Raw genomic sequence first — 23,267 nt, forward strand, 5'->3', positions numbered from 1 at the left:
GCATAATCCCACCTTTTCCCACGTTATGTATGCCTCGTCCATTGACCCTGGGCCAAAATCAGGTGCAAATCTAAAGGTACATGTGTACATAATATATGCGGCCCAGAAAAATTCTCTCTCTTATTTTGCTCCATACCTCCAAGGGCCAACGTATAAGAGGCTCTTTATTAACTCCCTTGCTGTTTGGGTACCCACGGCACTGCCCTCAATGGGATCGGACCCCACAACAAATTCTGATATGGAATGTTCTTCAATTATGTGGCCATAACACAGGATAGATGCTTTGTATTCTTTTATACAAAATTTTTCTTCGTAAGGCACTACACCGTGTCCTTACAATGAATCACTCTCGTTTCCTCTGTCCATTGAGGCAACCTCATTCAGACCCTACACGATCGTGTTTCACTTTTTAAAGTGTCTTCAGGGGTCATTAAATCGGTTCTACCAGGTTGTCGAGCACTCAACAGTATCCGATGTGCCGGTGGTAACGTCTGCAAGAACGCCCACACAGAATTTGTTGTGGAGGATGAAGCTATATGGATCAGTTCGAGTTAGGAGTGCTTCAAACATATTAACTTTTTGGGGAAAACAACCATAACCCATAAGAGAAGAGAATACGCATGATGCGGGACTGTTGAAGCACTTGGGTGAACCATTAACATGCTCTAAAGACGTTATAATGTTTGGTGTGGGAAAGTAGTGTGTTCCTACCAACAACAGTGTTTCAGAATGGTTTAACAGATATATAATTATTTAAATCACAAGAATTATGTGTGGCACAACCATTCAGGGTTGATGTATTATTTGTATAAGTAATGATGTGATTTTATATAGCTGAATATGTTTGATATGAGTGATTGTGTTTGAATGTGACTGAGGATTTCAGATAACAATAGATAAACAGTAATGTTAAAGGAAAGTATTTAATAAAGTTTTGTAATATTTTGCAAGGAATATGAATGAGACATTTCCGTGCACTAACCTCTAATTTTATACAAATCTCTCATATGCATATTCATTGTGGACATCTTGAAAACTTGGTGTGTTCCAAGGAATGGGCAAATAACCATTTGCTCTATAATCCAAGGAGCAGTCTGTCTCCATTGGTTGAAGGGGTATTAAGATTCCAAGTATATTTTAAACTTCTCTCGTGCCATTTATTCAAGGTCCTTAGCTGTAGGATAAGGTGTAATTTTCTGGTTTTCTTGGGAAGCATGAATTACTTGAAGTAACCTCTTTCTTGTGGAACAGGTTTAAGTACTTTGACCTACATGAAGGAAGATTTCTAACTCCAGTAGATCTTGCTGTCTGCTAAGGATCAATGGTCTTTTGGGAAGGTATGTCAATACATATAATTTGTAATGTTCACAATTACTAGAAGGTCCCAACTATCAGGCTGAGAACTAATTTCTAGAGACATCTGCAACTTTCAAACTGATGCCCTACCTCTTCTTCTCCCTCACCCCCACATGTCAAGCATCTCACCCCTTTTATTTTCTTCTTCCCCACTAGGTCTCCTTCTGCTACCACCCATATCTCTTCCTGGAACCAGAAGAGTTCAGAGCCTTCCACTACACACCCATGTGCCAGCACTGCTGTGTCCCTGGTGATGACAGAATAAGTTAAAGCATGTCCAGTGTACTCTTGTCTGGCACCCTCCAAACACTGGCACCTCTTGCCACGTTTCCTTGCTTACCAAAATTCTACTGGGCCTACCAACTGAGATTACAGTGGGACTTTTGCATAAAACCTTAGCAGCCCATCCACAGGGGAGGTCTTTCAAAATAAGATCTTGAACGTTGGTTCACCTTTAGTGCAATGCCCCCCTCCCCACCCTCTCGTTTTAACCAGGTACCAACATGGAACTTAGAGCTTCAAGAACAAACCCAAGAGGAGGAATAAACTGATGTGTTTTCTTTGCTGGATAAATTGCTTCCCAACTGATACCTCCTGAAAGGCTGGTTTGGAACAGGTAGTGGTAATCCCTGTGAAAACCCATCTTCCTGAACTTCTGAAAGATTCCCTCCAGGACCACATGTTCCCAACCATGAGAACCTGCGTTCTTCTAGGAGTTGGCTTTTTGCAAATAAACATTTTGGACTCTTTTACTCCTTGTTTGCGCTGGTCATTTGGACTATTCTGCTTTCACCCCTTGGTTTGTGCTTGCTTCTTTTGTGGAAGCTGTGGATCCCCTCCTTTTCCTTCTTGCACATAGATTCCCTCTACGATCATATGTTCCCAACCATGAGAACCTGTGTTCTTCTATGAGTATACCCCACATTACTTTCCATATATCTTGGGATAGAGTAGATGAACTGTTTCCAACCCCTTAGGGACATCCAGGAACTTTAAGAGAAAAAAAAAAGTGTTTCCTGGGTTTTACTCTGACCGGCATAGCAACTAGTATGAGATTTAGCTGTAACCTACACAATTTGAGGAGAAAAGTCCTCAGAAGGGAACCTTGCTAGTGGAGATAAGGATTTGAAGGAAGATTGGGTGACTATCCCTCTTCAGAACCCAGTTTGACCTTAGGTAGGCACCAAGTGGTAGGAGATTTCAATGATGTGGCGACTTCCAAGTTAGCAAGGACCTATGGGTTGCCAGCTGTGTGCTGAAGACCAACCACTGAGGCAATAAGTAGCTTCCCTTGCAAATGTTTTTCTTTATTGTATATTTACTATACTGCGTCCTCTGGCAAAACAGATCAAAGCAGTTTACAGCTAGAACTTAAAAACAGAAAAGAACTCCATAATGATAGAAAATGTCTCCAATTAACTTACAAATAACATCACACAAAGTGTTATATGCATTCAGACATCAGAATTAAAATTCAAAATAAAATTTTAACACAATTAAAACCAAACCATGACATGTCAGAAAATCAGAGGGTAATCTACATGCCTCCAATTTTGCCCACGTGGCAACATTACAAATTCATTGAAAACCTACTGCTGGAGCACAGATACTCGGAACAAATTATAAATGCAGATGTAGATAGGTAACACAGTGCTTTAATTTAACATACTGCTCTATGCCTTTCACGCACTGACAAAAAAAAATATGTACTATTCTCTTTAGCTCTTACTACTACTATTTAGCATTTCTATAGCGCTACAAGGCATACGCAGCGCTGCACAAATATAGAAGAAAGACAGTCCCTGCTCAAAGAGCTTACAATCTAATAGACAAAAAATAAATAAGGTGCCGGGGGAGCTCTTCCTGAAAGACTACAGATTCAAAAATTTGATGAGACTTAAGATAGTAGGCTAGTTGTTTTCAGAGGTCTCCTAAAGGATGCTAAAAGCTTGAAGTCGAACCCTTTGGACACTGATACTGCTTTTCACCAAGTGCACCAGCATAAGGAGGTTGAAAAACAGCTTCTAGAATTTTCCTGCTCTTCAAAGCATTTAGTGAACTGCATTGGTGGGGGTGGGGGGGGGGGGGGGGGGGAAATCAAAATTCATCTGCTTTCAGTGGGTCTAGGTATCACTTTAAAATGTTCAGGGAGTAAGACCATCTCTGGTCCCAATCCTTAGGCTTTGGTGCAAGATCAGCTCTGTTCCCAACTTTTAGGCTTCAATGTGGAATGAGCAGATACACTTCCTTCTGCAAGTCTACCTTCCAGACACAATGTTATCGTCCTTTAGACTCAATTTTGCCATTTGTTAGCTAAGTCAGGCTTGAGTTCAATGTGAAAATGGAGTTTTTACCTTTTAGAACTTGATTTGCCCTTGGACATCCTTGATCAAATGTCATAGGGTTAAATCACTTTCCTTCCTCAATGACATTTGATCAAGGATGTCCCCAAGGGCAATCAAAGTTCTAAAAGAAAAACTCCATTTTTACACGGAACTGAAGCATGACTTAGCTAACAAATGGCAAAATTGAGTCTACAGGACGATTGACTTCCAGATGTAATGTTGACTTGCAGAAGGAAGTATCTGTTTATTCAGCACTGAAGCCTACGGATTGGAACCAGAGATGGTCTTACTCCCTGAACATTTTAACATGAAGCCTAGACCCACTGAAAGCAAACAAATATTGACCCCACCCTTATTCTAAGTCTGAATACACTACTCTTCTAGTATTATAAAAAGTAGACAGGGTGAAATCGCAAGAATATAAAGGACTCAAAGATAACTAATGAAGCAGCTTATAAAATCTACAGCTTCAAACAAGCCTAACATGAAAATGCCAAAACACACTATACTTCACAAAAGACAGAAAAGTGTTCACACAATGTTGAAATAGCAGGAGGAAGGACTTCAAGATAACCTGAGTGGCGAGGACTATTTCAGGGGGGTGGGGGACATATTTGTTCAATACTGTGGGATTATGAGAACTTCTGGGCATGCTCAAAGGTGCTTTAAGAGATTCATAGAAACTTGACGCATCCTGTTGGTACAGAATCATCCCCTTATGATGGGAGATTTGTCTTTAATCGAAGGAGTGACAAGCCAGCCTAGTGGTTAGAGTAGCAGGCTGGAGACCAAGGAAACCAAGATTCAGATCCTACTGACAGTGCTTGTGACCCTAGGCCAAGTTACTTCATCCTCTTACTGCCAAGCCAGCTAGAGACAGGAATACGTATTGCATCTTAATCTACAGTACCATGCAAAGTCTTCATACCCTTATATACTTTTCAAATTCTGCTAGCTAAAAATTCAAGATGCATTAAAATGAGTTTTAAAGCACAGTAGGTTGAACAATCTTGCATTTGAAACTCTAGGCAGAGCTAAATGTATGTCCTTCATCAATTGCAAATCATGTAATGGTACATAATGCACAAAATACTTCATATAAGCAGGTGCCATGCCATGTAAAAGTTTCAAAATAACAAATGTCCCCAAGTAGCCAATGGGATTTAAATAAAAAAGGGCTTAACGAGATTCATCCATATCCCTTACCATATTAAACAGCCACATTCTGCATAATTTGTAACCTGCACTTCTGTTAATCCTAAAAGAATATCAGCATAATCTAATATCAATGCTTGTTGATAACCTGGTGAAATGCTGCAATTCAACTGTAAAAATGAAGTATTGCCCAGATAAGGGAACAAACTTCCCTTGTTCCCAATGCATAGAAACTAGTTGGACATCCTTGGAGCCAATATCAGGCTGAACTGGTCTTTGTAGTGAAAATGCTTGAACATCCACCACAAAGAGGGGTACTTTTGCTAACTGAGCAATGTAAAGGTTAAGTTAAGCATTCTGTATATTTAAGAAGCACAGAAAATACTTTAGTCCAAATGCCTGAATGATGAAAAACAAATTCTATATCTGTGGTACTGCCTCGAATTCCAAGCACTGGACAAAAACACCATAATTTCTGCACCAAAACATTTGGGGGGGGGGGGGGGGGGGCTGACCGAATTTTGGTTTTGTGCTGCAATTGGCCTGAAATTTAAATTCTGGCTATGTTTGTTTCAGCCGAAAATGCCAGTGCATTTTCAGCTAAAGCAGAAACAGCCCCCCCCCCCCCCCCAAAACCAGACACACTTCCATCACTCCTAGGCCTGGGGGGAGGGAAGGGGGGAGGGGGGCCTAGCCAGTTTCACCAACTTCAGCTTAAACCAAAAAGCCTGGTTTTAGTCAGCCTCTCAGTCTGATATTAGCATAGAAAGCACTGCATCTACATCTTACATTCTCCCTATTGTAAGTATGGAGCAAGACTATTCTTCGCCCCCTACCCCCAAAACAAAAAACAAAAATCATATCTACACTTCTACCTTGCTGGTGCCTACAATTGCAGGGGACATCTGGTTTTAAGCATTGCTAGTGTCAATACTTTGGTCACTGAATCTCAAGTCCTACAGCCGCCTCTACCAGAACCACCGTATAAATCAACTTTTTTTTTTTTTTTAAGATCTTGCTGTACTGTGCAAATCCCTGGCTCACCTAGGAGCAGAATAAAGACCTGCAGCAGAAAGATCCTGATTCTGTCCACCAGAATCAGGATCTTGTAAACAGTACAAGAGAGGAACCAGGCATCACAGGAAACGTTTCCTCAAGAGGCTTTGGTCCGACACCCCAGCAGGTAATATTGTAGCTTACAATGTTTTATTCATTGACAACAGTTTAAATACATGAAAGATAAAGTCTATTCCTTTTTTGGAAAGGTAGTGCTATTTTTAGCATAAGTATGCCATATGAAACAAGTACTGCAGTATTATGAAGGAAAAATATTTTAAAACAGTCATTTAAACCACAGCTGTTTAATGTTAAAAAAGTGAATAGAAGATTGCCGAATCATATGGAGACTGCTTTCTTCCTCTATTTTCCCAAGGTGCCACAGGGCAGGCCCAGAATGCTCCCCCCCACCTCACTACAGCTCCTATCCTTCGATTCTGACATATGTAGAGGGGACATGAATTTAGTGCAGTTGCTCACACCAAGATACAGATTTATATACATACACATATATGAGTACACCTACTGTATGAGTAAAATAGTATGTACGCTGTTTGACAGAGGCAGCTCTCAGCATCTCCAGGAGCTCAATTAGTCCTCTGGTGACTTCTGAACTTGCCAGCCTATACAGGCAGTTTTCAGTAATTATCCATGACTTCCGAGTTCAGAGCCAGTAATGCACAGACTGATACCCTATCACTGAAAGAACCACAGTGCATGCTGTCCAGAGTTGAACTCGGACCGACTGCTCAGCTTTGGGTTTTCCTCCCTATTCATTTCTAGTTGAGAAATAAGCAGATCCTACCATGACACTTGTGACTTTTATAAAATGTAAATCACTTTGGGTTAAACTTGTTTTGAGGAAGGTGGTCTAAAAGTATCATTTCCATGTTGATTTAAGCACTGTGCTACAGAGGAGTTCAAAGCTAACGTGTCAAACCCTGTGTTTTCAGAACAGAATGAAATCTGGGTGGTGTCATTCTGATTGGCTCCAACAAGATATATGAGCTTGGTCATTCCTCATTGGTCAGCATATGCATCCACACTACTTTTCTGCAACTAGTAGGGGGGAATGAAGCAATTTGGCAGTCGTAGCTTGTGCTAGTATTAAGGGAGAGATGATAGTATGGTTGTGAGATCATGTCTGAATGCTTAAATCTTGACTAAAAAGGTCATCTTTTTGTTTGAGTCATGGACTGACAGTTTTTTTTCTCCCCCAATTTCTAGCCCTATGGTAATGGAGAGCTACTGTTTCACTGTAACTATATTTTGGGACATTTTGAACTTTAAGATTTAACCATCCCTAGTAGGAACCCACATTAAACACTATTATTTATAACCTGGGTTTTAGAAATGTTCAGCTTAGAACTGCCAGTGAAAGTCATATTTCAGTAATCTGATCTACCAAAAAACATTATGGCAATGCAAAAGCATGGTTGAGAGATCAATAGTTTCTAATACAGTCAAAAATCATCATGTGCATAAGCACAGTAACTTAAAACCCATTCTGAATGTCAGGGATACCCAATATCCCCAACCCCATAGCTTTAAATCAGTAATTTTGCCTCCAGACTACTAAGCAAATCTGATAAGACTCATACATACACTGTTTTGCTTGCGACTATGTAAAACAAATTAAATAGTTGTAATATACCTGGGAAGGAGATGTTGCTTCAGTGTCCTTAAGAGAACTTAAAGGAGGTGAATCTGAATGACTGGAGCTGGTGGCATTTTGAGACTGATTTAGTTTTCTGCTGAGATCACCCACATTCAAGATTGTAAAAAGAGAAAAAGAAAGGTTTCTGAAACACATGTCAAGTCAAGTCTTGATATCCCCCATTTTGAAGAACATACTGTTGAAAAGAATATGCAAAGCAGCGCATACCTAGAAAGCACATGCTCTAAAGTCTGTCTTTCTGCTTCCAAGTATCCAGGCCACTCTTTCTGAATCTCTTTAAATACATAATCCTTTAATGTGTATGAGTTGTCCTTGGGGTTCAAATTGGCTACCTAGGAGAAAAAAAAAAAAAAAAAAAAAGAGGTTATATTAATCTTCAAGATGAACAGTTGCAAAACTGACTGGGACCAGTGGTTCTTACAATCCAGTCCAGCCATACAGATCAATGAGTAAAAAAAAAAGATACCTGGGTTACAGGTGAAGAAGTTGAGGAAACAGAATAAAGCTGCACAAAATAAGGCCTCACATGGACTATATTTATTTAGAAACTGAACTCTAGTACACTGGTTCCCAAACATGTTCTGGAGGACCCTAGTCAATTGGGATTTCAAGATAATAGGTTTATTACTAACATTCCACCTTTACCCAAAGTAGGGCACAATAATTAAATAGAAATAAAAAACAAACAGAAATTACAAATAAATAATATAATAAACAGTCCAATTAAACTCAAGGCCCTAGTTCTTCAAAAAATGGTCCTATGCAAGTGCAGTCCTATATGCTACTCAAATGACATTTAAGGCCCTCAAATACTAGCAATTCATATGCATGTTCATTATGGATAGCCAAAAACTATTTCTCAATACCCTGAAGAGGCTGCCAATTCAACCAAGCACTTGCACAGCATAGTAAACGCCTACTACAACCTCCTTGGTGGAGCTTGTCCAGTCAAAACTCAACTTCAGTGATTCTGCTGCATACTTTGCCAACAAAATTAGAGAGTCTCCACCAGGATATACAGGCAATCTTATCCAATCTCCTCAGTTAACCAGAACACAAGCTTTCACAAAATAAGAGTTCCTTTGACCAACTAACTACTTGCTCCCTTGACCCTTGCCCAACAGTGCAGCAGTCAAGCAAGGGTCAGAAGGGGGTCACAAAAATCATAAAACTTGTCTTTCTAGGGGGCAACTAGCAACAGCATTAAGGGCAGCAGTGGTGCACCCTTCTGCTAAAGAATTACATTGACCAGGTCATGCTTGAAAGTTACCGGCCAGTACAGTCTTGTTCAAGAGAATCTGGCTACATCCATGTCAATATGGATTCAGTCATAGTTATGGGCTTGTATCCCTACTAGATTTTCAGAAACAGACAGGGGATTTGTCTGTGTTAGTACTGCTGGATTTCTCAGCAGCTTTTGACACTGGACTACAATGCACTAGCAGAACTGGCAGAAAATGGGCATCAGTGGCATAGTACTTGCCTGGTTCAGATAGACAACAGTCCACACTGTTTGGCAACACCTCATTGCTACTATGGGTGCTGACCTACATCACACCACCAAGGATCAATACTGGTACCTATACTTCAAGCTACACAGATGACATGCAGCTAATCATATCTGTTGAACCACGCTTCCCTATAGCTCTGAATAAACAAAGTAGTTGGTTTATTCAGAGCTATACGGAAATCTGGGTTCAGGCAGAAACAGCAATTCAAGAATGGCCTAAAGTTGCCTGAACCCAAGTAAAGCTGAGTTCCCGTGGGTCTTTAAGTGGGCACATACGTGACATTCAAAACCTCTTTTGGGAGATATGAACTGCCATTTAAAATCACAAGTCAGTAACCTTGGGATACAGCTAGACTCAATTGTGTTGATCCTCCAAATTCAAGAAACCTTCAGAAGCTGCTTCTATCTGTGACTACGCAGCCTCTCCCTGAACACTAAGAAGGCAAGTCTCGACAGCTCATGCCATACCAAAACTGGATTACTGAAATGCACGCTACATGGTCAGGCTACAAAGGGTTTGCACCAGCTCTAACTGATTCAGAATGCAGCAAAAACTTCATTGGCTACCAGTATAATACAGGGCTAAGTTTAAAACAGTCTGACCAGCGAAGCCCTTAAAGAAAATAGGTCAGAGTACTGGAACAGGATCTCCCTCTACATACCTCCAAGGTCACTAAGGTCCTCCCAAGACATATCTGTAACTACAGTGTCTCCAAAGGACATCACTCAATGTGACACCTACCAAAAAGCCTTCTTTAGCATAGCCCCCACAATCTGGAAAGCACTCACTGAAACGCTTCAACACGAGACTCTCTCTATTCAAGAAGCAGGTGAAAGCTTGGCTTTTCTCTCAAGCCTTTAATGGAAGAAGCAACTTGCTAGTGTCAAATACACAAGACTGGCTGCAAATACAGTACTGTAGCAGGATCTGAAGCCATGAATGAAGCAGATCTGCTAACAGGAATTGAAAAAAAAAAGCCTAAGGGGAAATTTTGAGCACACCACCCAAACATTGTTAGAAAAAAAATCCTCTGCAGAGCAACTACTGCAAATACCAACTGCTGAAAGCCAGATGCATTTGACACTATGGAAAGTTCCCACACAGCTGTGGCAGCGTGGGAACTACTGTGCATTCCCAGAGATAGCACTAGAAATCCTGCTATGCTATGGAAGATATAGCAGAATTAGAAAAGGTTCAAAGAAGAGTGACTAAAATGTTAAAGGGGATGGAACTCCTCTCATATGAGGAAAGACTAGAGCTCTTCAGTTTGGAAAAAGATGGATGAGGGGGACGGATTAGGGGAGATAAGACTGAGGTCTACAAAATCCTGAGTGGTGTAGAATGAGTAGAAGTAAATCAATTTTTTTTACTCGTTCCAAAAGTACAAAGACTAGGGGAAACTCAAGGAAGTTGCATGGAAATACTTTTAAAACAAATAGGACGTCATATTTTTTCACTCAACGAATAGTTAAGCTCTGGAACTTTCTGCCAGAGGATGTGGTAACAGCGGTTAGTGTATCTGGGAAAAGGTTTGGACAAATTCCTGAAGGAAAAGTCCATAATCTGCTATTGAGACAGACATGGGAAGCAACTGTTTGCCCCTGGGACTGTATGTAGTGTTATGACGATTTGGGTTTCTGCCAAGTACTTGTAATCTGGCTGGCTTCGCCATCGTTTGGAAAACAGGATACTGGGCTAGACGGACCATTAGTCTGACCCAGTATGGCTACTCTTATGTTCTTATAAGACCTATTTATATCCATGCCATGAAGTCATTATATGCAACTACAGTGACCTAGTTGCCTCCAAGAAATCAGCTGGTACATACATTTTAGATCATGGGATTCATGGGTTGACCCAAACACAAACCTGAGTTCTGCATATAAAGATTTATGCCAACAAATTCTTTATGAAAAGTAGTATTCAACCCCTTCGATAGTTTCTATTCCACATAGAAAACTCTTAACAGGGTTGAGGGGGGGGGGGGGGGGGATGAACAAAACTTGGAGTAACTGAGCCCAGGAATTAATTCAAAATATAATGTAACTGTCAGTTAATGCTGCCACATGCCTTGCAACTCATTCAAGGTGTAACACTGCCCAATAAGGGAGTATATTAATTTTGTTGAAGAAACTATCAGCTTGCTGTGGAAGCTAAAAATAACACTTCCCAGATGCCATGTAATAGTATGTTGAGTTAGCACTATCCCTGATGCCTTCAAAAGGCTAAGTATTCAAAGTATCTTTCATGTTGTAGTTTTGGCAGTGGTTAAGGAGAGCCATGATATAAACCTGGCTTAATTATTCAAAAAAATACAATAGCACTGTGAAATACAGCAATTTCAAATCTCACATCCATTTGAAGTTGGAAGTTTGAAAACAGTAAATAAAAAAAAGGAAATTATGTATCTATGTAGTGAAGTTGCTAGTGTTCTTTGGTCAGGGACAACAAGAGGGAGCTTTAGGCAGTTTCTTGCTGTAATACCTCCAAAGTAGTTCAATTTTGGGCATACCATGGCAGAAACCTATGCCAAGATATATAATAGATATTCTCAGACTCAGATTTACTGTTGGTACCTGCCTCAACTTCGCACTGTTTCAAAGTCTCCTAGAATTCATAAGATGTAAAATGCATAGCCAGCCACCAGATCATGGAAATTTAATGAAGCCAATGGTGCCCAATACAATTGGGAGAATTTTTGCATTTTTCTGCCACACTGGCTGATTGTATTTGTTGCTACTTGATTATCTGTTTATGTACAGAATAATCACTTGGTGCTTTTAAACTGGTGGTGGATTGGGTTGCAACATACAAATTGCATTAATTTAGAAAAATGTTTTATCATTTAATCCTCAGCAGACTGCTTTTTGTTGGTCAATTTATAAATGGCTCGTTTCCAGTTGAATTAGAATTAAAGTGCCTGGTTCAGTATGGAAACAAGTATATTTTTGTGGATTCTTTTCTATTGGCATTATTTCTTTCTGATAAATCCGTGCTTGCTGAACAGGTTTCCTGAAATATCATCAGTTTTGAAGTGATATATATTAGTATTGCATGTGCTCCGCTTTGAGTTTTTTTCTTATTATTTTCGGTTCGCTTGTCAGCCTACAGCAGTTTCTCAGATGTGGACTATGTATATGTTTCTCTACTTTGTATGTTAAAATTATGAAAAAATAGATATGAGGGATAGTTTTGGATACCAAGCTATCTTCTGAGAATTGTTTTATGCTGTTAACCAAAAAGGTTTTCATTTAAGACTGAGCATAGTTAAACATTGTTTTGATCTAGTACAATTTAGAATGATTGTTTAGGCTACGATTCTGAGTCAACTCGATTACTCTTTTTGTGGGCTATACTCGGATACTTTTTAAAAGGATATAGACATTGCAGAATATTCAGTGGGCAAGTTTGATAGAACTCCATTATTAAAGCACATTGGTTGCCTCTTCAGGCTTTCATTTTGAAGCTTGTATGATTTTTAAAATACTGCATGGCATAGCACAGTATATGCTGTCTTTGATAGCTTCTCCTAATCCTGATAATGTCAGGCAGCTAAGACACTTTGGTGCTACATCTACCCTCCTCTCAATCTATTAGATAAGAAAGGTGTCCTTAAGCTGCGGCAAGGGGGCTATGCTGGCATCAGTGTGTGTTTTTGCGGTAAAAGGTTGTTTTTTTTATTTTAAAGAAATGGCCGTGTGGAAAGTGAAGCACTTGCCGCATGGCCATTTCGGGGGGGGGGGGGGGGGGGGGAAGCATTTACCGCCACCAAAAATACATAAGTACATAAGTAATGCCACACTGGGAAAAGACCAAGGGTCCATCGATCTCAGTATACGGCCAATCCAGGCCAAGGGCACCTGGCAAGCTTCCCAAACGTACAAATATTCTATACATGTTATTCCCGGAATTGTGGATTTTTCCCAAGTCCATTTAGTAACGGTTTATGGACTTGTCCTTTAGGAAACCGTCTAACCCCCTTTTAAACTCTGCCAAGCTAACCGCCTTCATCCACCTGTTCCACTCCACTCATTATTTTATATACCTCTATCATGTCTTCCCTCAGCCGTCTCTTCTCCAGGCTGAAAAGCCCTAGCCTCCTTAGTCTTTCTTCATAGGGAAGTCCCATCCCCGCTATCATTTTAGTCGCCCTTCGCTGCACCTTTTCCAATTCCACTATATCTTTCTTGAGATGCGGTGACCAGAATTGAACACAATACTCAAGGTGCGGTCGCACCATGGAGCGATATAACGGCATTATAACATCCTCACACCTGTTTTCCATACCTTTTCTAATAATACCCAACATTCTATTCGCTCTCCGAGCTGCAGCAGCACACTGAGCAGAAGGTTTCAGTGTATTATCGACGACGACACCCAGATCCCTTTCTTGGTCCGTAACTCCTAACGTGGAACCTTGCATGACGTACCTATAATTCGGGTTCTTTTTTCCCACATGCATCACCTTGCACTTGCTCACATTAAACGTCATCTGCCATTTAGCCGCCCAGTCTCCCAGTCTCGTAAGGTCCTTCTGTAATTTTTCACAATCCTGTCGCAAGTTAACGACTTTGAATAATTTTGTGTCATCAGCAAATTTAATTACCTCGCTAGTTACTCCCATCTCTAAATCATTTATAAATATATTAAAAAGCAGCAGTCCTAGCACAGACCCCTGAGGAATCCCACTAACTACCCTTCTCCATTGTGAATACTGCCCATTTAACCCCACTCTGTTTCCTATCCTTCAACCAGTTTTTAATCCACAATAGGACTTTTCCTCCTATCCCATGACCCTCCAATTTCCTCTGTAGCCTTTCATGAGGTACCTTGTCTAACGCCTTTTGAAAATCCAGATACACAATATCAACCGGCTCCCCTTTGTCCACATGTTTGTTTACTCCTTCAAAGAACTGAAGTAAATTGGTCAGGCAAGATTTCCCCACACAAAAGCCGTGCTGACTCGGTCTCAGTAATCCATGTCCTCAGATGTGCTCTGTAATTTTGTTTTTAATAATAGCTTCTACCATTTTCCCCGGCACCGACGTCAGACTCACCGGTCTATAATTTCCCGGATCTCCCCTGGAACCTTTTTTAAAAATGGGCGTTACATTGGCCACCCTCCAATCTTCCGGTACCACGCTCTATTTTAAGGATAAATTGCATATCACTAGCAGTAGCTCCGCAAGTTCATTTTTCAGTTCTATCAGTACTCTAGGATGAATACCATCCGGTCCAGGAGATTTGCTACTCTTCAGTTTGCTGAACTGCCCCATTACGTCCTCCAGGTTTACCGTAAAGTCAGTAAGTTTCTCTAACTCGTCCACTTGAAATATCATTTCCGACACCGGTATCCCACCCAAATCTTCCTCGGTGAAGACCGAAGCAAAGAATTCATTCAATCTCTCCCCTACGTCTGTCTTCCTTGATCGCCCCTTTTACCCCTCTGTCATCCAGCGGCCCAACCGATTCTTTTGCCGGCTTCCTGCTTTTAATATACCGAAAATATTTTTTTACTATGCTTTTTTGCCTCTAATGCTATTTTTTTCGTAATCCCTCTTGGCCTTCTTTATCTGCGCCTTGCATTTGCTTTGACACTCCTTATGCTGCTTCTTGTTATTTTCAGACAGTTCCTTCTTCCATTTTCTGAAGGCATTTCTTTTAGCCCTAATAGCTTCCTTCACCTCACTTTTCAACCAGGCCGGCTGTCTTTTGGAGTTCAGTCTTTCTTTTCTAATTTGTGGAATATGTTTGGCCTGGGCCTCCAGGATGGTATTTTTGAACAGCGTCCATGCCTGTTGTACAATTTTTACCCTCTCAGTTGTCCCCCTAAGTTTTTTTTTCCACCGTTCTTCTCATTTTATTATAGTCGGAAATGTTACGCACTTGGGGTGGGAACTACCGCCAGGCTGTTGTGGTAGCCTGGCGGTACTTCCAGTTTAGCGGGCAGTAAGCCCGCATTGGGTTTACTGCTGCTTTTAGTAAAGACCCCCCCAAATTCTTCAGTCCCCCTTTATTTTCAGGTATTAAATTATGGGATGAGCTTCCTTCCATGATTAGGTATTCTATTAGCCTTATTTCAGAAATCATTGAAAACATGGCTATTTGAGAAGTTTTTATAAGGACTATTATGAATTACTTTTTCATTTAAATTGTGTTATTAGATGTTTGTAACTGTAGTTTCCCAAGTATCCCTGGTCTCTAATGTAAACCGCATAGAACTTTACAAGGTGGTTGCGGTATAGAAGTAATGTTCTTGTAAGTCACTGCTTTTATCATATCTGGTTTTCTTGCATCAAACTATGTGGACTGGAAGCGTCCCAGGTGATGTATGGTTGTCTCTGAAATATCCAAAAAATGTAGCGATATGGGAAAGGGAATATATACGGGCTGTTTTGGGGGAGGTGGAACATGAGGAAGAGATGTTGCGGACTTAGGATTTGGTAGCTATGGAATTAGAGAGTGGGAATTTACAGCAGTAATGTCCAGAGCTGGAAAAAGGTTTTGGGCTTTACAGTTGGCTTGTCTACCAATTCAAGTGTTCAAGGATATATGACCAAATGCAATTTAATTTATGACCCATATTAATAGATCATTTGAGGAGGGGTATGACCCATCAGATCTTGAGGGCAGTAGTTACTCTTGTTGTCAACAAGGGCCGAGGTTTTTGGTGGTGAATTAGTGCACTATACCCCTATTTCTGAGAAGAGAGTTCAGTATAGCAAGTAGATAGCAAGGGTTGGAGCAGATAGTAGTATGTTTATGACACTTGTATCCCATATGATCACGAACAAGCTCAGAATCAAGGTGGCTTACATTCAAGAAAAAAAAATCAAAAATATAATAGTCAGATAACATTTTAATACATTAGGAATAATTGTGTGTTTGTCATGTCACTAGGCTATAGTATTGATTACATTGAAACATAATAGATGTAGTAATCTTGTTTCGCAAGTGCAAAATTAGATTGGAAGGTAGTCAGCAAGGATTTGAAACATGGGTGCAGGATTTTAGTCAAAAGAACTGAGCAGAGCGGACACCAAACGTAGATAGTGGATTCTGAAGGTCAGTAACCGAGTATTATAAGATACTGATTCTTGGCCCCCCCTGAACATCAAGATTTTCTTTGAAATGATAAACAAAGGATGAATGCAAGTGTGGTAAAAATATTTAATGTTTTAACTAGCTGTGTTTATTGTTTTGTAAGTGGCTTTTTAGCAAGACAAACAGGAATACCAGCCACTAGGGCTTTATGCTACAATGTTCATTTTTGGAATGTACTAAACTGTACAAAGAAAATGTTCTGTTTAATAACCTCTCTCTAATGCAAAAAAGTCCAAATTCATATTCTATCAAAAATTCATACCATGAACTGATTTGAGCTAGAAATAAGTACAGCTGATCACCAGTTAAACAGGGAGTGTTATAATGCAATGAACACTGGTATAAAGCAGTGTTAAACTAATTCATATACAACTGGGGAAAACATGCAGAGCATGGCACATAGAATTCTTTTCAACTCCTCTGCATATGTTATCTGCCTGACCTGGACAGCTAGTTTGAATGAAGTACCCAAACACTATTAGTTTGAAAAGAATATCACACCACCATTTAATTTTATATCAAACCATAATGAAGCAAACACTGTCAAATTCCAAAGGTTGGATTCTACATTTTAACTATAGGGGGTCACAGTCCAACAACATATTGCCATGCTTTAACATTAACTGGCAGTATAGATAGTAACCAATCTTTAAGCTTCTTAATAGAATTTACAAAGAAAATTAAATACACATTTGAATCACTAAGCCAGCCCATCAGGGATAAGTATGTGGCAGCAATGTGATAAATGGAGAGAGAATAGCATGGCTCATGGAATTAATTCCTGAGGGCGAGAGAGACTGGTACAGTAAAAACAGGGGAAGCAGTTTAAAAGAAGCAATTCCTTAATCGATGTGTTTTAGTTATCAATATTTTTTTTTCTACCAAACTTCACCTGTTGTCCCACCTCCTCCAAAAATAATTTGGTCTGTTAAATTTTCAGTTACTTTGTCAATGGACATACTACCCTTTAGGTATAGCTTTCTTTCCATGTGCATTGTGAGCTGGAAGATGTAACTTTCACTACCATTTTTATTACAGTATTCAAAGCACTATACGCAAGTCTGGTACCAAACCCAGTTTTAAGACAGCAATAACTCCAACCCATAACCATAAAAAGAAAATGCATACGACGAGGGGTAAAGAGGAAAGATTGGATCTGACTCTCACCTGTTGTAGGATAGCTCCAAGGGAGTTCTTGTCTTTTTGATTAACACCATCTTTCTGCAGGCGAGCAAGCAGCTCTGGCTTCTTGTAGGGCTTCAGTGCCAGTAAGTGAATCACTCTGTCCCTATACGGTCGCTGAGCAATATTATTCAAGTGTGCCTTTCGTATTGTATTTGCTGGGTTAATGGGAGTTGACCTTTTCCTCTCAGGCACAGCATCTGGAATACTGTGTGCTGGTTTCCGAATTGCCACTCTTTTACCTACATTCAGCACAAAAACCATCTTAATTCAGTGAAACAATTTGGCTTCCATAAGCATATTGTGTATATGTTTGTTTTTTTAATTTCTGACAAATTTCAGAACCAGTTTGCCTGTGTAATAGGACTGTTTGAAAAATTGCCTATCCTTAACCAGACTTGAAGTACCTGAAGAAATACCAGTGTGTATACTTTACCACATTAAATGAAGGCATTCCTGGGGGATGGGTGGGAGAGCAAGCCTTTGGTAAGATTCAAATATAGCACACACTGCATTTTCAAAGGCACATGTGCTATTTCCTAGCCAAATTTAAACTTACATGGAGTGCAAAGTTCATAGACAACTGCACTTGTGTGCAATTTTCAAAAGGCAAGGTATGCAGGTAATTTCATTTTCAAATGTACAAGTAGACTTTGCACCTGTGTGAGCTGTTTTCAAAACTAGTTCCTTAAACATGTAAAGAAACTGCACATAATACGGTGCCTAAATTTTAGAATATAGCATAATTTTATTTTTGTTGTTTTCAAGATTTCCCCATTCAAGAGTACTCAATTAAAAACATTCAATAGAATGTGTGAAATTGTATTTTAATAAGATTAAAACAGGAATATGAGCCATGCTAGCTTTTGTTAGCAGTATATACTGCAAGGATGCCATTCACTACTGTTCAACAAGTCTAACAGGCTTACAAGAAGTTTAATCAGGTTTGTGTTTAATCTCCAAAGTATTAAACATGAAATTAAATAAAAGAATTTGAATTAAACAGTCTATGTGGTCCACATGTTCTCCATCTATATCTGTGGAACCCAAAGTTACAGGCAGAATTGTAAGCTCCTTTGAGCAGAGACTGTCCTTTTTTGTTAAACTGTACAACGCTGTGTAACCCTAGTAGCGCTCTAGAAATGTTAGGCAGTAGTAGTAGTAGAATAGCTGAGCACTATAAGATACTTGATAGCACCCCACACAGTCAGCAAAGCTGCTCAGCTACCACAGAACAAACAGGTTACTGGATTCAATACCATGTAACCAGTTTGAAGCGTCCATGTTCAGCTTTTTTTTTTTTAAGGGTTGGCTTGTGATTTCTCGTGCCATTTCTCTGTACAAACTATTTTTCTCCCCAAGAGCACATGTACGCATTTAGATCATTTAAGACATATTTCCTTGTACTCAAAGGGATACCTGCATTCCTCTGCATTTTAAATATACAACTGTAGGCAAAAGAAGTGGGCAATTGAGGGGGGGGGGGGGGGGGAGTAGTCAATGTTCTATATTTAGCTTCCTTTAGCAAACATTCTATCAAAATTTACATGCAAGTGTGTAATAGACAACTAGCATCACATGGGAAGGTGCAGTCACAATCCCTGGTTTACTACAGTTCTCTGGCAACTGCTACAATTTGGTTCTTGCCACACAATTGCTTCTCCCTGTTGTGCTTGCATGACCCAGATGTACATTATCCTCCTTTTTCTCCTGAACTCCTCACCCTGTTGAGTTTAAGAAATTCCAAAATCACTGGCTAACAGCAGAAGAGCAGGGCTTCATACTGCATCAAACTCCGACAACTGAAGGTGATATGAACTGCATGTGATCACAGGTTATGAGGGGGAAAATTCTCATGATTCTAAACACTACTTCACAGAATTCATAATAAATTCAAGCTTTGAATTAACCTTGTAAACCACATCAAGCATAATTTTTACCCTAATATTTTGGTTAACTACAGGGCTATTCAAACTGTGCAAGACTTTTCAAAAAACATTACACACCTCAAAACATGAGGAACTAGAACATTGTGAATACGACGTTTTAAATTTGATTTGCCTAAAAATCAGTTCATTCATCTTAGACTCTGTGAGACTATTATTCCACCTAGGTTTTGAAATACAAAGAAAAGCAAACAGAGGCCACACTTAAGATAGCACCCAAATTTTCTTCAGGTTTAATCATGTTTTGATATCCCACTCATTGGAGATCTCTAGGCAGCTTACAACGATAAATACCAACTAAAGTTAGGAAAATGAAATGCAGTCACGAGAGGAGAAATGCAGTGCTGTGCCTAGAGGATTTCTGGAGCTGCATGTGCATAACCTGACAAATTCAAACAGTCAGTGGATAAAACCAGCCAGCAGTGAATCAATAGGACTTAAGGCTCATCTTGAATTTATCAAGTGACATTTTTAAATGCAGACTGTGGTAAAGCATTCTAGTATATAGGGCCAGAAACTGTTTATTTCAGATAGTATCTAGTCTGATTTGTCAAAAAGATGGTACTACTAATCGATTATACTGAATGCCATGTTCGTGAAGATACACAAGGTATCTTCTACTTATAAAGGAATGGCTAACCAATATGGAGGATTTTATGAACCAATACAGAAATTTTGTATATTATCCTGCAGGATATGGGTAACCAATGAACATATAGTGGTACGAGTTATCTTACTGCCCCACAGAGACGTTTAACTGCCACATTTTGGACAATTATGACACCAAATGTCAACTGCAAGCCTTAAAAGCAAGGCATTTACAGTAATACAACTGACTGGCAATGAATGAGTGTACCAAGACCTATAGTGCATCCTGCTGAATAGATGTCTAACCAGTCATATCTATAATTTGAAAATAAAAACCAAAAATGTATGCCTGACTAAAGAAAATCAGCCTGAAATTCTAGCTGCTCTCATATAAACCTCCAAATTTTCAAAGATGGCAACAGGAACTAGGACACAGCTAAATTAATAGGCAATACTTGTGCTAATGGCTCATTCATGGTAAACAAGAGAACTTTAGACTTGTCAGAATTGAGATTTATCTTATTTAACATGAGTGTCTGCAATGATGAAAAGCTTACCGCTAGCCATGAAGATATTTAATAAGACTGGTGTCCCCAAGGGATCTATTTGGGAATCACATGCAAAACTAAGATCTAGATAGTTGAGTCTTCCAAGAAACCAAATATATTCTGTTTGAAAGATGAAATGAAACTACTGCAGTGCTGGCTCTGAAAAGCCAATCAAGGACTAAGATACTGGCCTATCATCATAGGTATATGATCAGAAGTACAGAATGGCCTACCAAACCACACGACTGAAATCAAGCAATAGAAGAATCAGATTGGCGTTAACTCCATACGCCAGCCTGAACAGTGCATTATAGAACTGCCAATCCAGTCTGGTTAGGATGGATAATCAAGAGTCACTTGATTTAGACCGTTTTCAACAAATCCCAAAACAAAAGGTAGATTTGCAATGGGCCAATAAGGAAGAGACCGACTGAGAATGGCCTTTACTTTATGGCAACTGTATGCTAATTTCCAACTTTCTGGAACATGCCCTTGTGTCAAACTTGGTGATCATGTATTAGAGAACAACAAGGGGACAAAGTTTGTCCCCGTCGGCCTCGTCTCCGTCCCCGCAGACTCTGTCCTCATCTGCAGAAGCCGTGAACACTTATGATTTTATATTTAAATCTTATTAAAGTATAAAAAGGAACAATTTGCTGTGTAACTGTTTATAACTCACAAAAAGAAAATAATGAGCAGCTATAATAACCCTCCTTCCCACCACCACCACCCTCTACCCTTCCAACTAGAAAATGATACGGGGACAAAGTTTGTCCCCATCCCTGTGGGCTCTGTCCCCATCCCATCCCCGCGGTTACCCTTCCCAGTGTCATTCTCTATCATGTATATAGGGCATACATTCTTAAATCATCTAATACCAAAGGCAGAGGATCATAAGTGCTGTTGCAGATTTTGTAGTGAGCACAGCTTGAGTTACATATGAAATAGATGGTGATATGCTGGTGGAACGCCCCTGCTTATAAGTTTATTGAATGGCAATTTTGGGTACTATCTGAAGTGTGCTTTCACCCTGCATGTAGCAGATCTATGAGGTGCTTATCTTAGGTGATGAGACTCCTAGTTTTCACTGATAATTTAGGGGTAGGAGAAAACAGGTTATATTAATGATAATAGTGAATATGAACATGTAGTAACATAGTAGATGACAGCAGATAAAGACCCATACGGTCCATCCAGTCTGCCCAACAAGATAAACTCATTACATACGGTATGTGATACTTCAAATGTATACCTGGTCTTGATTTGTCCCACAATTTTTAAACACTGGGCAGAGGAAACAGTTCCCCTCAATTAAGAGATGGATGAAGAGTTTGGCAGAACTGACACATTGGGAGCTCCAAATGAACATGACAGGAGGCACAAAAGAGCTCAATATTGGGCCCTATGGAAATATACTTGTACTCATACACTCAAGTGAGCCACCAGTACAGGTTCATACCCCGATGCTCAGCGGCAAATGTGAGCACTAGAGGCCATTAGCACCGGACCAGCGCAAGCCATTTGCTGTTGACGAATGATCAGAGCCAGTTGTGTATGTGAAATAATGAGCTCACCAGCTCTGGGCACATTGAACATACAAATACATGCTAATGAGGGCCTCCCCAGTGCTCAGCGGGCAGTGTACCAAACAAGGGTGCTCCTCCTGCAGCAAACCCTACGCAAGCTTGGAGCTGGCATTAAGGTTCTGCCGAGTATGGGAGGAAAAGGGAGACAGGCTGTCACAGCCCCTAGCAGTCCAGTGGACCCCAGATTGCTCACCCCCAACCCTTACTTCTAGCCCTGGTGCTCCAGTGGACCCCACCCACCTCCTAAGTGTGCAAGCTGCTTTCAACTAGGATGGGCTTGAGGTCAGGGAAAGAAGGTTGGCAAGACAATTAACTGGTTTTGATGGAACTCAGACACCACTCGACAGGAACTAAGGGCGTGTGCAAAGGACTCTACTCTGTTTATGAAACTTAGTATAAGGTGCATCCACCACTAAGGCCTGAAGCTGACTACGAGCTGAAGTAACAACCACCAAGAAAATGACCTTCCAGGTCAAGTACTTAAGATGGCAGGAATTCGGTGGCTCAAAAGGAGCTTTCATCAGTTGGATGAGAACAATGTTGAGATCCCATAACACTGGTGGAGGTTTTACAGGGGGCTTTAACAAAAGCAAACTGCTCATGAAGCAACTAGAGGCGGTCCAGAGATGGGCTTACCTTCTACACGTTGGTAAGCACTAATTGCACTAAGGTGAACCATTATGGAGTTGGTCTTGAGACCAGACTCTGATGTGTAGAAGGTATTCAAGCAGTGTCTGTGCAGGGCAAGTAAGATAGCAAACCTCCTCCATTTGAAAGAATTAACACTTCTTAGTGGAATCTTTTCTGGAAGACAGCAAGACCTAGGCGACACCCAAGCAAGCAAATTCTAGGCTCTCTCAACACCCAAGTTGCGAAAGCCAGAGCCTAGAGGTTGGGATGTAGAAGTGATCCCTCATTCTGCATGATGAGGATTGGAAAACACTTCAATCTCCATGGTTCTTCAGAGGATGATTTCAGAAGAGGGAACCATATCTGTCGTGGCCAGTACAGCGCGATCAGAATCATGATTTCACGATCTTGCTTGAGTTTCAACAAAGTTTTTCCCACTAGAGATATTGGAGGATACGCATACAGCAGACCTGTCTTCCAATTGAGGATGAAGGCATCTGACACTAGTCAGTCATGGGCCTGAAGACTGGAACAGAAGTGAGACCCTGTGGTTGATCTGAGTGGCAAAAAGATCCATTGAGG

General features: G+C 40.3%; 1 protein-coding gene across 2 annotated transcripts in view; it reads right to left on the reverse strand.

Moving 5' to 3' along the window:
* The window catches only part of ELL2 (elongation factor for RNA polymerase II 2), a 153,258-nt gene that overhangs the window by 49,420 nt on the left and 80,571 nt on the right, over positions 1-23,267 (reverse strand). The window contains exons 5-7 of one of the 2 annotated variants that reach the window (XM_030193405.1): positions 17,373-17,629; positions 7,798-7,922; positions 7,567-7,666 (exon numbers count right to left, since the gene is read on the reverse strand). In XM_030193405.1, coding sequence (XP_030049265.1) covers positions 7,567-7,666; positions 7,798-7,922; positions 17,373-17,629 — 482 coding nt within the window. The remainder of the gene's footprint in view (positions 1-7,566; positions 7,667-7,797; positions 7,923-17,372; positions 17,630-23,267) is intronic. The other variant, XM_030193406.1, reaches the window with a different exon arrangement.

Source organism: Microcaecilia unicolor, chromosome 2 (assembly GCF_901765095.1).
Source record: "Microcaecilia unicolor chromosome 2, aMicUni1.1, whole genome shotgun sequence".
Classification (NCBI taxonomy): domain Eukaryota; kingdom Metazoa; phylum Chordata; class Amphibia; order Gymnophiona; family Siphonopidae; genus Microcaecilia; species Microcaecilia unicolor.